The sequence below is a fragment of the Heteronotia binoei genome, chromosome 9 (genome assembly GCF_032191835.1).
Source record: "Heteronotia binoei isolate CCM8104 ecotype False Entrance Well chromosome 9, APGP_CSIRO_Hbin_v1, whole genome shotgun sequence".
Taxonomy (NCBI): domain Eukaryota; kingdom Metazoa; phylum Chordata; class Lepidosauria; order Squamata; family Gekkonidae; genus Heteronotia; species Heteronotia binoei.
The window spans coordinates 28,229,040-28,241,658 of record NC_083231.1 but is presented as its reverse complement, the minus strand read 5'-3'; the positions used below and the strand labels follow the sequence as shown (position 1 = coordinate 28,241,658).

The 12,619-nt window shown below is 44.1% G+C and overlaps 1 protein-coding gene across 1 annotated transcript in view; it reads left to right on the top strand.

Moving 5' to 3' along the window:
• CHIC2 (cysteine rich hydrophobic domain 2) overlaps window positions 1–10,533 on the top strand; it is a 44,352-nt gene extending 33,819 nt beyond the window's left edge. Inside the window, exons 4-7 of the mRNA XM_060246352.1 lie at window positions 435–491; window positions 661–720; window positions 4,614–5,467; window positions 9,193–10,533. Coding sequence (XP_060102335.1) covers window positions 435–491; window positions 661–720; window positions 4,614–4,664 — 168 coding nt within the window. The 3' untranslated portion in view covers window positions 4,665–5,467; window positions 9,193–10,533. The remainder of the gene's footprint in view (window positions 1–434; window positions 492–660; window positions 721–4,613; window positions 5,468–9,192) is intronic.
• Window positions 10,534–12,619: the final 2,086 nt, after the last annotated feature.

Sequence of the window (12,619 nt, the reverse complement as noted above, 5' to 3'; positions counted from 1 at the left end):
GTATGCAGAAGCTGTCCCATACCTATTTGTTTCCGGATACTTGGGTTTGAGGCGGCTTAGACCCATGACTTTCATTATGTCTGTCTCATTGGCAATATTAATGGGCAAAACTGTTCTTACAAGTTATATGAAACCCCTGTTAAAGTACCAGTAACACCTTCATGTTTGTAGATGTCTATGTTAATTTGCCAGCTAGCCATTTAAGTATTATTGTTGCCTTGTATTAGTAATGCCCTTTCTTAAGGCAAATATGCCATTTCTATCTTAACTACACAAGGGAACTCATAGCACGGAAGACCACCCCTGTATTCAGTCAGTGTCCTGTGTACCTCTTCTCCCCCCCCCCACCTTTCCTCCACAAAAGCAGCTGCAAAACAAAGTGTTTTTTTTCTAAACCTACTCAAGAATAAAATCCTTTCTCATTTGTCTTCCAGACACGAAGATCGATTGAGAAGTTATTAGAATGGGAAAACAATAGGTTATACCACAAGGTGAGTGCCGCGGGGAGCAGCTTCATACTGCTGGGGCCTGAATTGCACAGTATGGAAACAGATGCTTTTGTTGAACGCAAAATATGAAAGGTGGACAAATGGGCTAGTCTCTGTGCCAGCGATAAAATACAGCTCATTTTTCTTCCTCCTTTTTCTCCCCGTTGTCTAGCTGTGCTTGCATTGGAGGCTAAGCAAAAGGAAATGTGAATCGAATAACATGATGGAATATGTAAGTTAAAGGGCTGTTTTGTGCGTTTCTCTATTAAATGATCATTTATTTTGCTTCTGATCTTATTCTTTCCATGATTATTAATCAGCAAAGGTGTCAAGAGCTTAATCGCCTGAGTGGCGAGGATTTTCTACGGTTCACAGATGTATGGTTTCATGCGCAGGGCTGATTTATAAAGTTATGAATGACTTGAAAACAAGGCTTCACTGTGTCCTGGAAAAAAAATAATAAATTAATTGCCAAGATAAAATAGCTTGAATGTGTGTTGATGGAGTGTGAAATTTTCAGTTGCTGTATAAAAAGGAATAACTGCAACTTTTGGTTGCACAGTGAGTAAGATGCGGGCCGTGCAATATAATGCTAATCAAGTCTTGGTGTATGGAAAGGGACCTTTCAACTTAGTTGCTGGAGCTTAGGAAACCTTTAGATTTTGTAGATTTTAACTGCCCCCATACATCTGCCCTCTTGAAAGCATCTTGGGTTTTTACTAGCTTTGCTTCTGCATTTTTAAAAGTTACCCTCAGCAGCACAAGGGAGGAAACATGTTGGTGTGGGCTCTTATTCCCTGGACATTCATCTTCTGCGTAAAATTCAGAAGTTTGATTACTTGGAAAAAGAGACTTTATATGCGGTTACTTCATTCTCTCCCATCCCCCACCCCAAACACGCCCAGCAATCACCCTTTGTGATCTTATTTCATTTTACGTTACTGCTCCTTTTAAATCCTTCTAGGAAAAGGGAGGGTGCTATTTATCTGCTTTTAAACAAATAACTTGTGTGATGTTTGCTAATATTCTACAGGAGAATTAAAAAGATCCAAGTAGGGGGTTAACAATTAAATGACTAACCATCCAGAAGCCTCTTAGTTTTAGCTGTTTCTAATGCCTCCATGCCTTTTAATTATATATCTTGTCTATTCTTTAACACAATGCATGCATTACAGACAGTATGTTAAAAGATTGATTTAAAACAGTGTTTAAATAGTTAGAAATTATCTTAAAATCATCTTTTCTGTTAGTACAGTGAAGAAAGGGGAAATACTAAGGCCTGTTCCTAGTCTAAAACATAAAAGATTCCACCAAATGCCTTTTTTTTTGCAAGAAGCTCTATTCAACAAACTGTTTCTTTTTTAACATCTATTATACTGAACATGTTAATTTATGATTGTCTATTATAGTGAACATGTTAATTTATGATCGGAGACCACATGATAACTTTGCAATAATTGAAGAAAAGAAAGGAAATTTGACACAGGTTTTTGAGGTTGGCCTATGTAAAGATTTCAATTACTGAATACATCAGGGCTTCTGAAAATGCACATGAACTGAAAGGCCACAAGCAAGATTAATTTTTTGTTCTTAGAATTAGCAGCTTTCAACAAACAGTTTCAGTGTGGAAAATGCAAGTTCAACCCCTCTGAGCCCACTGTTGCACTCTTAAAATTTAAATTTGATCACTTCCAGAAAGCATTTGTTGCTTTGTGTGAGTAGTGAGAAGGTGATAAAACAATTGGCTTGAGCAATAACATACATGGTTTGAATCCAAGCACTGTTTTCTGCCAGTGGAGGGGAAGGCAGCTTGCACCGATTGCCCCTCTTGTTGCAGACTCCCTGTTCACCTCTTGCACTTTTCCTGAAGGTCCCTAGGAGCAGCATTTCAGGAACTCAGTGGGCTTCAGCCACACTGGGGAGACAAATTTTTGGTCCACTACTGGAAACTCCTATAAGAGAGAAATAGCTTTGAATTTAGCCTAATGAACTGGATCCAGCCATCTTCCCCCCTCCATCTCACCTCCTCCTCCTCCTGACTACAGCCCCTGTCCCATATGGCTTATGTCCATGCAGGTGCTGTGATCCTTGGCCTAGCTTTTCTGGGTAGTCAAAGGGGACACATTCTTCCCTTTTGGGTAGTCAAAAGGGACACATTCTTCCCTTTTGGGTAGTCAAAGAGGACACATTCTTTCCTTTTTGATCCAACTCAGTGTGTTTAATATCTGACTGCACACTCTCTGTGCATACTTGGAGAGAAAATCCAAAGTGTGTTCAGTGGGATTTACTTCTGAGTAGACATCCATCAGATTTGTTTTTCATTCCTTGTATCTCATTATTTCATTTTACGTTACCGTGTACTACAGCTCTGCTTCTGGTTCCACCAAGGAGAGAGATTGTCTTGAGTCACTTCCCATGTTATATGTTTTGACCATACATACATCCTACAGATGACTCCCAAATACAAAATTTAAGGATTGTCATATTGGCAAAAGTTTAAATATTTGTAACTTCAGAACTAACTTTTTTTGGCAGAAAAATCCCAGCCGGAACTGATCTGCATATTAGACCAGACACCCTGATGTCACCATTGGTTTCACGCAGGGTTTTTTTGGTAGAAAAATCCCAATAGGAACTCATTTGCCTATTAGGCCACACCCCCTGACACAAAACCTATTAGGCCACATCCCTGACAAGGATCTGCATTCCTGTGTGTTATTGCTCAAAAAACACCCTGGCTAATTATATATTAAACCAGGGGTGGCCAACAGTAACTCTCCAGATGTTTTTTTGCCTACAACTCCCATCAGCCCCAGCCATTGGCCATGCTGGCTGGGGCTGATGGGAGTTGTAGGCAAAAAACATCTGGAGAGCTACCATTGGCCACCCCTATATTAAACCATCACAATATCTCAAAAAACAGGAAACAGTTTAGTCACACAAGATACTAGAAGGAGGATTGCTGTCACAAAGTATAAATGTCGGTGTTTCTGGTTTTCCACATGCCTCTGGGGAAGATAGAATGAGGGTATCGTTAACTTCTCGAGTTGTTCTGGTCTCAGCCTCTGGTCTCAGGAAGAGTCCTCTTGCCCTGATGCAGTGTCTCTGTTTCGGCTTGGATTGCTGAAACTGTCTTTCACTAGTACATGATTTTTCAATTTTGTGTGAACCAAAAAGTCCATAAATGAGTGTACATTTGTAACAGAACTCTTCTCTCCTGATCCCCAACATTTTGTAAATAAATGAATTTGTAGGCAGTTGCATTAGCTGTACTACTACCCCTTCCCCCCTTCTCATTAAAATAAATCTAGAAGGCAGTCATCCTTTCTGTTTTCTGGTTATACTTGGAATAAGTTTTTCTTAGGAAAGCAGTGTATTACTGTGAAGCTTGCAGGTTAGAGCGTAGTTAGGGAAATGGAAAACATCATTGCCATTGGATCAAGATGGGAAGCCGTGTTAGTCAGTCTGTAGCAATAGAAAAGAGGAAGGGTTCAGTAGCACCTGATAACCATCTGAAGAAGTGAGTAATGACTCACGAAAGCTCATACTCTACCACAAATTTTTGTTAGACTTTTAAGGTGCTACTGGACTCTTGCTTTTTTCTACTGTCGCAATTGTAAGTTTGGCTTACTTCTGACTGCTCCTGTTCTGACTGAGTTGATCTCGAAGCTGTGCATTTTCACTATTAACACACTACATCCTTAACTCATATGTCTAGCTTTTGGATGCTGGCTGTAGCTATTTCAAGGGTAGCTAAAGGCTTTTGGATTTGTCTGGTGACATCCTTCCCTCCCCCATCCCACCCCCAAATAAGTTGCTGTGTTAAACTGGAAATTTTACTCTGTTCAGAAAAGGTTTGCCATGTGGTGTTTTGGGATGAGGTGGGAGTCATTACCTTTGGCAGTCCTGCCCATGTTCCAAGGCAAGCCAGCTTGTCCAGGTGGATTATGGGGGGGGGGGGAATTAACCCTTAACATGCCTCATGCCTCAAGTAGCTTTTTGGATCCCAGCCAAAAGTATTCCTTTGTTACGTCAGAAACTGGACAGAAGTTGTTGAGATATTTAGAAGTTAATCAACAAGGTTCATTAAATTAAATTTCTTTTCTTTTTTTCCCCCCCACACAGGTCATCCTTATAGAATTTTTACCAAAGACACCAATTTTCCGACCAGATTAGCATTTGCTTTACATAGAGACTTTCCCAAGTATGTTGTCCAATGGTGCCTTGCTTGGTGCTCTGCTGGTGGTGATACAACGTTGGTTCTACGGAATCTTGTGGTGTTTTTCATTCTTTGGTTGTTGTTTTTTTTTATAACGGCATGTTCTAAGTGCATTTTTGTCAAACATTGCAGAAATCATTTCATGCAATGTCCTAGATATTTAAGTTATTATCTGTCCCTCTTCTGTTGTCCATGTATCTTGACTTTCAGTCTTTGTATATACATATATGTGTGTATGTGTCTGTGTGTGTGTACACACACACACATATATAGCTATAAATACACAACCAAAAATAGCTATAATAAGTGAGAAGGTATTTTAACCCCAAGATACACATCTGTATGTTGTGAGACTTAGCAATCACTCTAACCTATGCACCTACATCAAGTCTTTGATATTTCCATATTTTGCCAATGACATATCTTGACATATCAGTTTTCCCTCCTCCGTTTTGGAACATCAAGCAACAACCACCTGTGAGGTGATCAGTGGCCGCACCGGTTGATATCTAAACATCGGTTCTCCATTCCATGAAGAAAAACATGTCTGCTTCGAAGATATTCCTCCCCAGGAAACTTGAAATTGGATCTATATTGTTCCACTAGAAGGATGAGTGATGGATTTCTGTGCGTCCAACGGTTTAATACTGCTCAGGATCATTTTTTTTTAAAGAAACTAGTGGTATTTCATAGCAGGTGGTGCAGATGTCATGCTGAGTGATCAGTCTCTTAAGTTTTGCTAAGAGATCAGGAGGGAACTGTCGGAGCGGGAGTAGCAGAGTGAGGGAGATGACTTGCCCGACACAGGGCTTCAGGAAAGAAAATCAGGCAGACACGTGCAACTAGTGCCAAAAGGTGTATTAACATATATACACAACAAGTGCTCTCTTGTGCAGTCTATACAATATCACCTCCACGGACAAAGTGCTTCGCCTACCCACCATCTCACAGGGAGAGACCTGTGTGATGCACACACAGATCATATATAGTCCAAGCAGCCAATCCTGGCCGTGCTGACTCAGCAGATTGCATCACTTGGCTTCTGCCGGCTCAAGCCGGTCTGCTGATCAGGTCACTGTGACCTAGCCTGGCAGCTAGATCACCAGCTGTCATACTGTAGCTGTCAGACTGGGTTTATGTAGATTCTTGCTCCAACACACCTCCTAATCTATTTAAACCCAGTGCACCAAAACACTTTACACAGTTTACATACATGTCCACCAGCAACATTACAGTTCATATTTACGTAGCTCGGAACCCTTTCCGGAATTCGTTCAGGAACTCATCATGATTGTAAAACACATCATCGTGTTCCTGTTCAGCCAGCTCTTTCAGACGCTTGGCTTCAGCCTCCTTCTCCCTTGCCTCGCACTCTGCCACCCAGGCTTTCCATTTCTTAGCCTTTTCTTTTAACATTTCCTCAAATCCGGGTGGGTCTGGATTGACAGTCAGAGTGACATAGGGACACTTGTACCTAGCGGGACGTTGGCCTTTGGTGGACCTGGCAGACACCCGTGGCCCTGTGCTTGGACCAGCTTTGTCTTCTTCGGGTTGCTCTGTTCCCACCTCCTGGGCTGGTTGCTCTGCCCCTGTAATTGGGTGTTGAACCTCCTGACTCTCACACTTTACCTCCAGTTCCTGCATTTGAGGCTCTGCCTCCTGACTCTGCTCGTCAGGCTCTGTGCCAGCATTCGGCTCACCTTCTCCAGCCCCACTGGGTGCCACCTCCTGGGCTGGAGTTCTGGGCTGCGCTCCAACATCGTTATCGCTACTTGGCAGCAGGACAAATTGTTTCTGCAAGGAGTGCAACCTTGGCCAGCTGCTTTTTTCATTGAACTGGGCACTCTTACTAAGTGTTATCTTGCTTTTGCTATTGCAGAAACGATAACACCTGGCCCTTGGCTTGTAGCCCAGAAAAATTAGGCTCTCTGCCCGGACATCCCCCTCCCCGCTACTCGTGGAGTGGATGCCAACCCGAGCCCGTGACCCAAAGACTTTTAAAGAACTCAAATCTGGGGTCTTGTTCAACAGTAACCTGTAAGGCACATTTTTCACAGTATTACACCAAACCCTATTTTGCAAAAAAACAGCTGCATGTATGGTTTCTGCCCAATAGGTCATTGGCAGTTGTGCATCCTCTAACATGCAATACATCACATTCTGCAATACAGCCCCATGCCCATTTACTCGGGGCGTTGCCGGGTTCGTCAGACGGTGGGCGATGCCCTTGTTCTCCAGCCAACGTTTCATCTGGTTAGATAAGAATTCCCCCCCTCTGTCGGTTTGTACAGCCAGGAGATTAACCCCTAATTGTCTCTCCACTGCTTTGACCCACTTGGTGAATGTCTTATACACCTCAGACTTATGCACCATGGTGAAAACCCACGCGTACCTCGTGTGGTCGTCGGTGGCCACCAAGCAGTATCTCCTCCCCGACAGACTCTTTGGCAATGGGCCAATAACGTCTAAATGGACTAGTTCCAGGGCTTGTGTGCTTTCCCTTGAGCTTTCTTTAGCAACAGCACACGCCTTGCTTTTGGTCTTCTTGCAGACCTGGCAATCCAAGTAACATTTGCAAGGATTTACTTTCAAACTAGGCACAAGCTCCAGGGTTTTCTTTAACGCCCTAAATCCGCAGTGCCCAAGTCTCCTATGGAGCAAATGTATACAATTATTGTGCACAGGCTCATTCGACACCTGAGCCACCTGGGCACAATCACTCTGGACCACATACAGTTTACCTTCCCTCTTTCCTGTCACAAGCAACTTTCCCCCACCTCCCAGGATTTTGCAGCAGGTTTTCTCAAATCTCACCTGGTATCCCTGGTCAAACAGTGTGCTAACACTCAACAGGTTAGACTGCAGTGAGGGTACATACAACACATTTTGCAACATACATTTCAGTGCAGGAAATTCCACATTGCCTGAGCAAACAGAATTGGCAGTGGTCCCATCAGCCAATCTCACATACTTATGCTCAGGACTGTCAATGTTTTTCAACAACTCCTTCTCGCAGCAGAGATGGCTCGTTGCCCCGGAGTCTAAAATCCAAGCAGACCCTGTGCTCTCTACTGCAGACGTGACCAGCCGGGTTGCTTCCTCACACGGGCTGGCGGTCCTCCGCTCTCGCCGCACACGCCCCCGCCTCTTCTCCCTCTCAGGGCAGGCTCGGAGCAGGTGCTGCGACGACCCGCATCCATAGCAGCGACGGACTGCAAACGCAGTCGGCTCCACTTCCTCCACCTTCGGACGCCTGCCAGCAGCAAAAGCTGGCTCATTCTTGGCTGTCTTCCCGGACACACCGATAACAGCACGCTGCCCGGCCGACACCCCCGGACAGCTCACGGCCGCAATTCTCTCTTGGAAGTCAAGCAGGTGGGCACAGACGTATTCCATGGTCAGGGTCGCTACGTCCACCGTCTCCAGAGAAGTTATCAGGGGAGTGTACTCAGGTGGCAACGACGACAGCAAAATGTACACTCTGTCGTCTGGAGCTACAGTCTTGCCTCTTGCCTCCAGCTCAACGAAACAGTCCGTTAGCCGTTTGATGTGATCTTTCACACACCCTCCAGCCGGCATAACGGTGCGGAACATCCTCCTTGTCAAGGCCATGAGGGAACCAGCAGTGGTGCTAACATGCACCGCACTCAACGCGTCCCAGGCAGCCTTGGGAGTGTCCTTCCCTCGCACATAAACCAGCTGGTCATCTCCTATAGACAGCACTATGTTGGCCAGTGCCTTATCCGATAACACAGTCTCGGCAGGAGATAAGTCAGCAGGGGGGTTACTCACGAACAGCCATTGCCCTTCACGCTTGAGGTAGTGTTGCATTCTCAGGCTCCACACCGCGTAGTTGGCTGAGGTGAGCTTCTCAACGGCTACTCCAAGCTGTTGCTGAGCCATCGTGCCGACTCCTCCTCACAGCTGGCTGCCGACGTCCCTCTGGCTCTCAAACAGAGAACGGTGGTGCTTCTGTGTCCTTCGCCGGCGTTCCTCGCCTCCGGCTCTTTCCAAACTCACAGTCAGCTCAACTCTCAACTCTCTCCTCCGCGCAGCGGAAGCGCCCTGGGCCCATAACCCTGTCGGAGCGGGAGTAGCAGAGTGAGGGAGATGACTTGCCCGACACAGGGCTTCAGGAAAGAAAATCAGGCAGACACGTGCAACTAGTGCCAAAAGGTGTATTAACATATATACACAACAAGTGCTCTCTTGTGCAGTCTATACAATATCACCTCCACGGACAAAGTGCTTCGCCTACCCACCATCTCACAGGGAGAGACCTGTGTGATGCACACACAGATCATATATAGTCCAAGCAGCCAATCCTGGCCGTGCTGACTCAGCAGATTGCATCACTTGGCTTCTGCCGGCTCAAGCCGGTCTGCTGATCAGGTCACTGTGACCTAGCCTGGCAGCTAGATCACCAGCTGTCATACTGTAGCTGTCAGACTGGGTTTATGTAGATTCTTGCTCCAACAGGAACAGGGGCTGGAGCATGTCTTCCCCTAACCTTTTAAGCACAGGCTTAAAAGAAATAGACCAAGGCTCTGTCTGCAGTAGCTGGGAGGGAGAACGCGTATATATTGGGACTCAGGTTGCCAACACAAAGTTGGCAGCTGGCCAGAGACTCACTGTTGGGTGGGAGGGAGGGAGGGCTCATCAGCAATATGATGATGTCATCAGCAACACTTTGGATTTCGGCCAAAATTTGGTTGCTTTAACCATTGAGTTTGGCTGAATGCTGGGGTGTCACTGGTGCCACGCAGATGTAATATCCAGTTGTGCTGGAAGTGACATCAGTGCGTCAGGATGCTGATGGTCACCCCCGCCACCCAGCTGAGCAGCCGTGGGAAAGGACCTGCAGGTACATGACAACCGTAATTGTGGCTAATGCCATTGTTTTTATTGTTTACCACAGTTAACAGTACACAAGAATGCCAGCTTGTTAGAAATATATTTGTTAAAAGATTTACTTTGGAATTAGTTTTTTTAAAAAAAAATGTTTAGTGTTCGACCCCAATCTGTTGAAAGTCAGAGGCTCTCAATTCCTAGTGAAAGCAATGCGGTAATTTCAGTGGGACTGAAAAGTGTAATGAACTTTCTGGGTTTTTTTATTTTTAAACTTTCCCTTGGGTTGGGACCTTTATATGTAAAGCATTGGGAACGTTGTGCCAGAAGTTGTGTCTTGAGTTTTACATCTGTCTGCCAGATGTATAAATCAAAAATGGGTTATTTGGCTAATTGCTTACAGAATGTATTGGGTAAATATTACATCCTGACTTCTTTCTTTAAGTTTACAAGTTAGCTTTTTATTTTTGCACAAAATATTTAAAAATATGGGTATGTGATAGTATGCTTTGGTCTGGCCAGTTTTTAGCTTCTGTCCATCTTTCTTGGCTCTGCGTATCTTCATGTATTATGTTTAATGCCTACATAAAACTGTTATTTCTCAAAATGTGTTCCTTTTGAGTTTAACATACCTGAGCTATCACATAATGTTAAGGGCCTATTCATTACGTAGCAGAGCAATAATGTGAATAGTCAACAAACGCATCCTGCTTAATATTTGTATTAACAAGTTTACCCCTCTGCAAGAATACCATTTTTATTTTTTATCGTTGAAATACAAGTTTCACATTATTGTCATTAATCAAACATGTTGATTGCGTATTTGTTCAGTGTTTGCCATTTGTTAGCAGATCTTCATTAACAGATTGCATATCCTTTGTGGCTGTGGTGGCAAGAATGTTCTAGAAGCGTATTTTGAGTCAACTTTTGTCTAGGCTCTCCTTGCATGTCTCAAAATACAGTTCTTCCACTACTTTGCTTTTATCTGTGGATTTTTGGACACAAGCCAGCTGAAGTTAGGCATTTCTCAATCCCAGTTATTTCTGTGACAGAGAATTAAAGATATGCATAACTTTCTTTTGCTGAAAACAATGGGACTTTTTTTGCTGGACCATCCTAGTTGTTCCTTATTGGGGGGAAAATTGCCTGGATTTTTAAAATAGTATAAGGGCTTTAAACTGTTAATGATCTGCTTTTCCTGGAGGGGGAGGGGAGGAAGAGCCCATAAAGCAGTTTTTAAATCGATAAGCATTGCATGATGTGTTTAAAACATGCATGTCTTGACCACCCTTTATTATAAAGAGGTAGGCCATGAACCAACACAGTGTTGCTGTTTAAGTCATTGGGTTCGATCCAGCCCTATCATGAAATGAGTGGTTTCTGTCAAGTCACTCTTAGTTGCAGTCTCATGCTGTTCCTGAGAGCATCCCAGCCTTCAAAAGCAGCTGTGTCAGCCTGTGCTAGGGGCTGTATTGAGAGAAGACAACAGATCTCTTCTGCAAACTCTCCGGTTTGTAGGATCCAACACACTGATTTCACCTGGCTGCATCTGTGTTGGATTGTGACCTTAACTGGTAAACAATGAGAAACCCAGTCGGAGGTTTCATCAGCATGGCTGAACTCACTGAACTGTTAAAGACGTAGACCCCTATCCAGGATTCTGGGTCGCAAGCTTCTCCATTTGCATTCTCCATTAGAAAATCTTCCTTTAAAATTCTTTGCTCACATTGTGTTTTGCTGCTCCTCTCGAATCAAATGGGGAAGCACTCACATATACAATTGTCTGCATGTTGGGCATGCTCCATGTGCAAACTGTTGATCTTGGAGCCACTGATCCTATGCACTAGAATTCCTTTTCTTTATTGATCCTTCATAGTCCCCAATTTTTGATCCATCTGGCATTCTCAGGAGCAACAGAGGAATTATTGATGTTGTCTTCTGTAAAGGTCCAGTCTCATTTGTAATAATAGTTTGGGCTTTTAATTAACCCCTCTATTTATATCTCAACCAGCTGAGTTTAGACAAATAGTTCAAATACATGGTCAACTTGGCAAAAGCAGTGTTAACATCAGGAGCTGTCTTGTATGAGATTGTACTTGCTGTGTGTCCAAGATCATATTCAGGGTTTCACGTTGCAGAATAGGAGTTACTGTCTCATGAAAAACCTCTCCTCTGATTTTTAACCTGCTCCCGCAATAGCTTGCTTGGGTGAGTGACTGCTTGCATGAGGCGGCCAGCTGATGTCTTCCGAATAGGCTCCAAATCCACCAACAGCTTTAACTGGGATCACAGTTTTGTAAAAAGGTACCTTTGCACGTTTGCAGTAATCTCTGCTTAAATGGTGAGGATTGCTGCCCATTCATGTATATGCTGTGCTTACCAAAAGATCTTTTTTGTCCCCTGAAGAGAGGGAACACCCCTGGATCTACAAGCACAGCATTTGAGTAAGAGTTCCCTAGGCATGTACACTTTAAAGAATAGCTTCTAAATTCTCTCTTTGCAGGGAGTGGGATATTCAACTATTAGGTCTTGCATTTAGGCCTGGGGAGACAACGCTAGAAAACTTCTTTCAGTAAGGTACAAACTTCCCACTAAGTCCCAGGCTGTCTTCCTGCCTGATAGAGCTTCTCATAGATTTCACCAAGAACAGAGGGAATCCTTAATACAGCTGCAAAACCAAAAGAGGCATTAAATGTTCCCAGTCTCACTGTAGTTCGCACAGTTCATGCTGAATCATCAGGAAGTGGGGTGGTGGTGGTAGGGGGAGACTATAATGTAGAGATTTGCTTCAAGGCATTGCTTGTGCCACTTAGATTCCCTGCATTCCTTTACCCATCCTCCTTGCTAGCTTGGAGCCCATGTGTGGCAGCCCAGCCTTTGGCTAGCTGTGCCTCAGAGGAGTTTCTCATCTGGTATCACTGTTGCTCGCCTCCCTGCAACCTGTTTCTCATTTTATTGACTTTGGTCATATCCCACCTTTCTCCCCAATGGGACCCGAGGCAGCATACATCATTCTCTCCCCCGTTTTATCATCACAACAACCTTCTGGGGTAGGCTAGGCTCG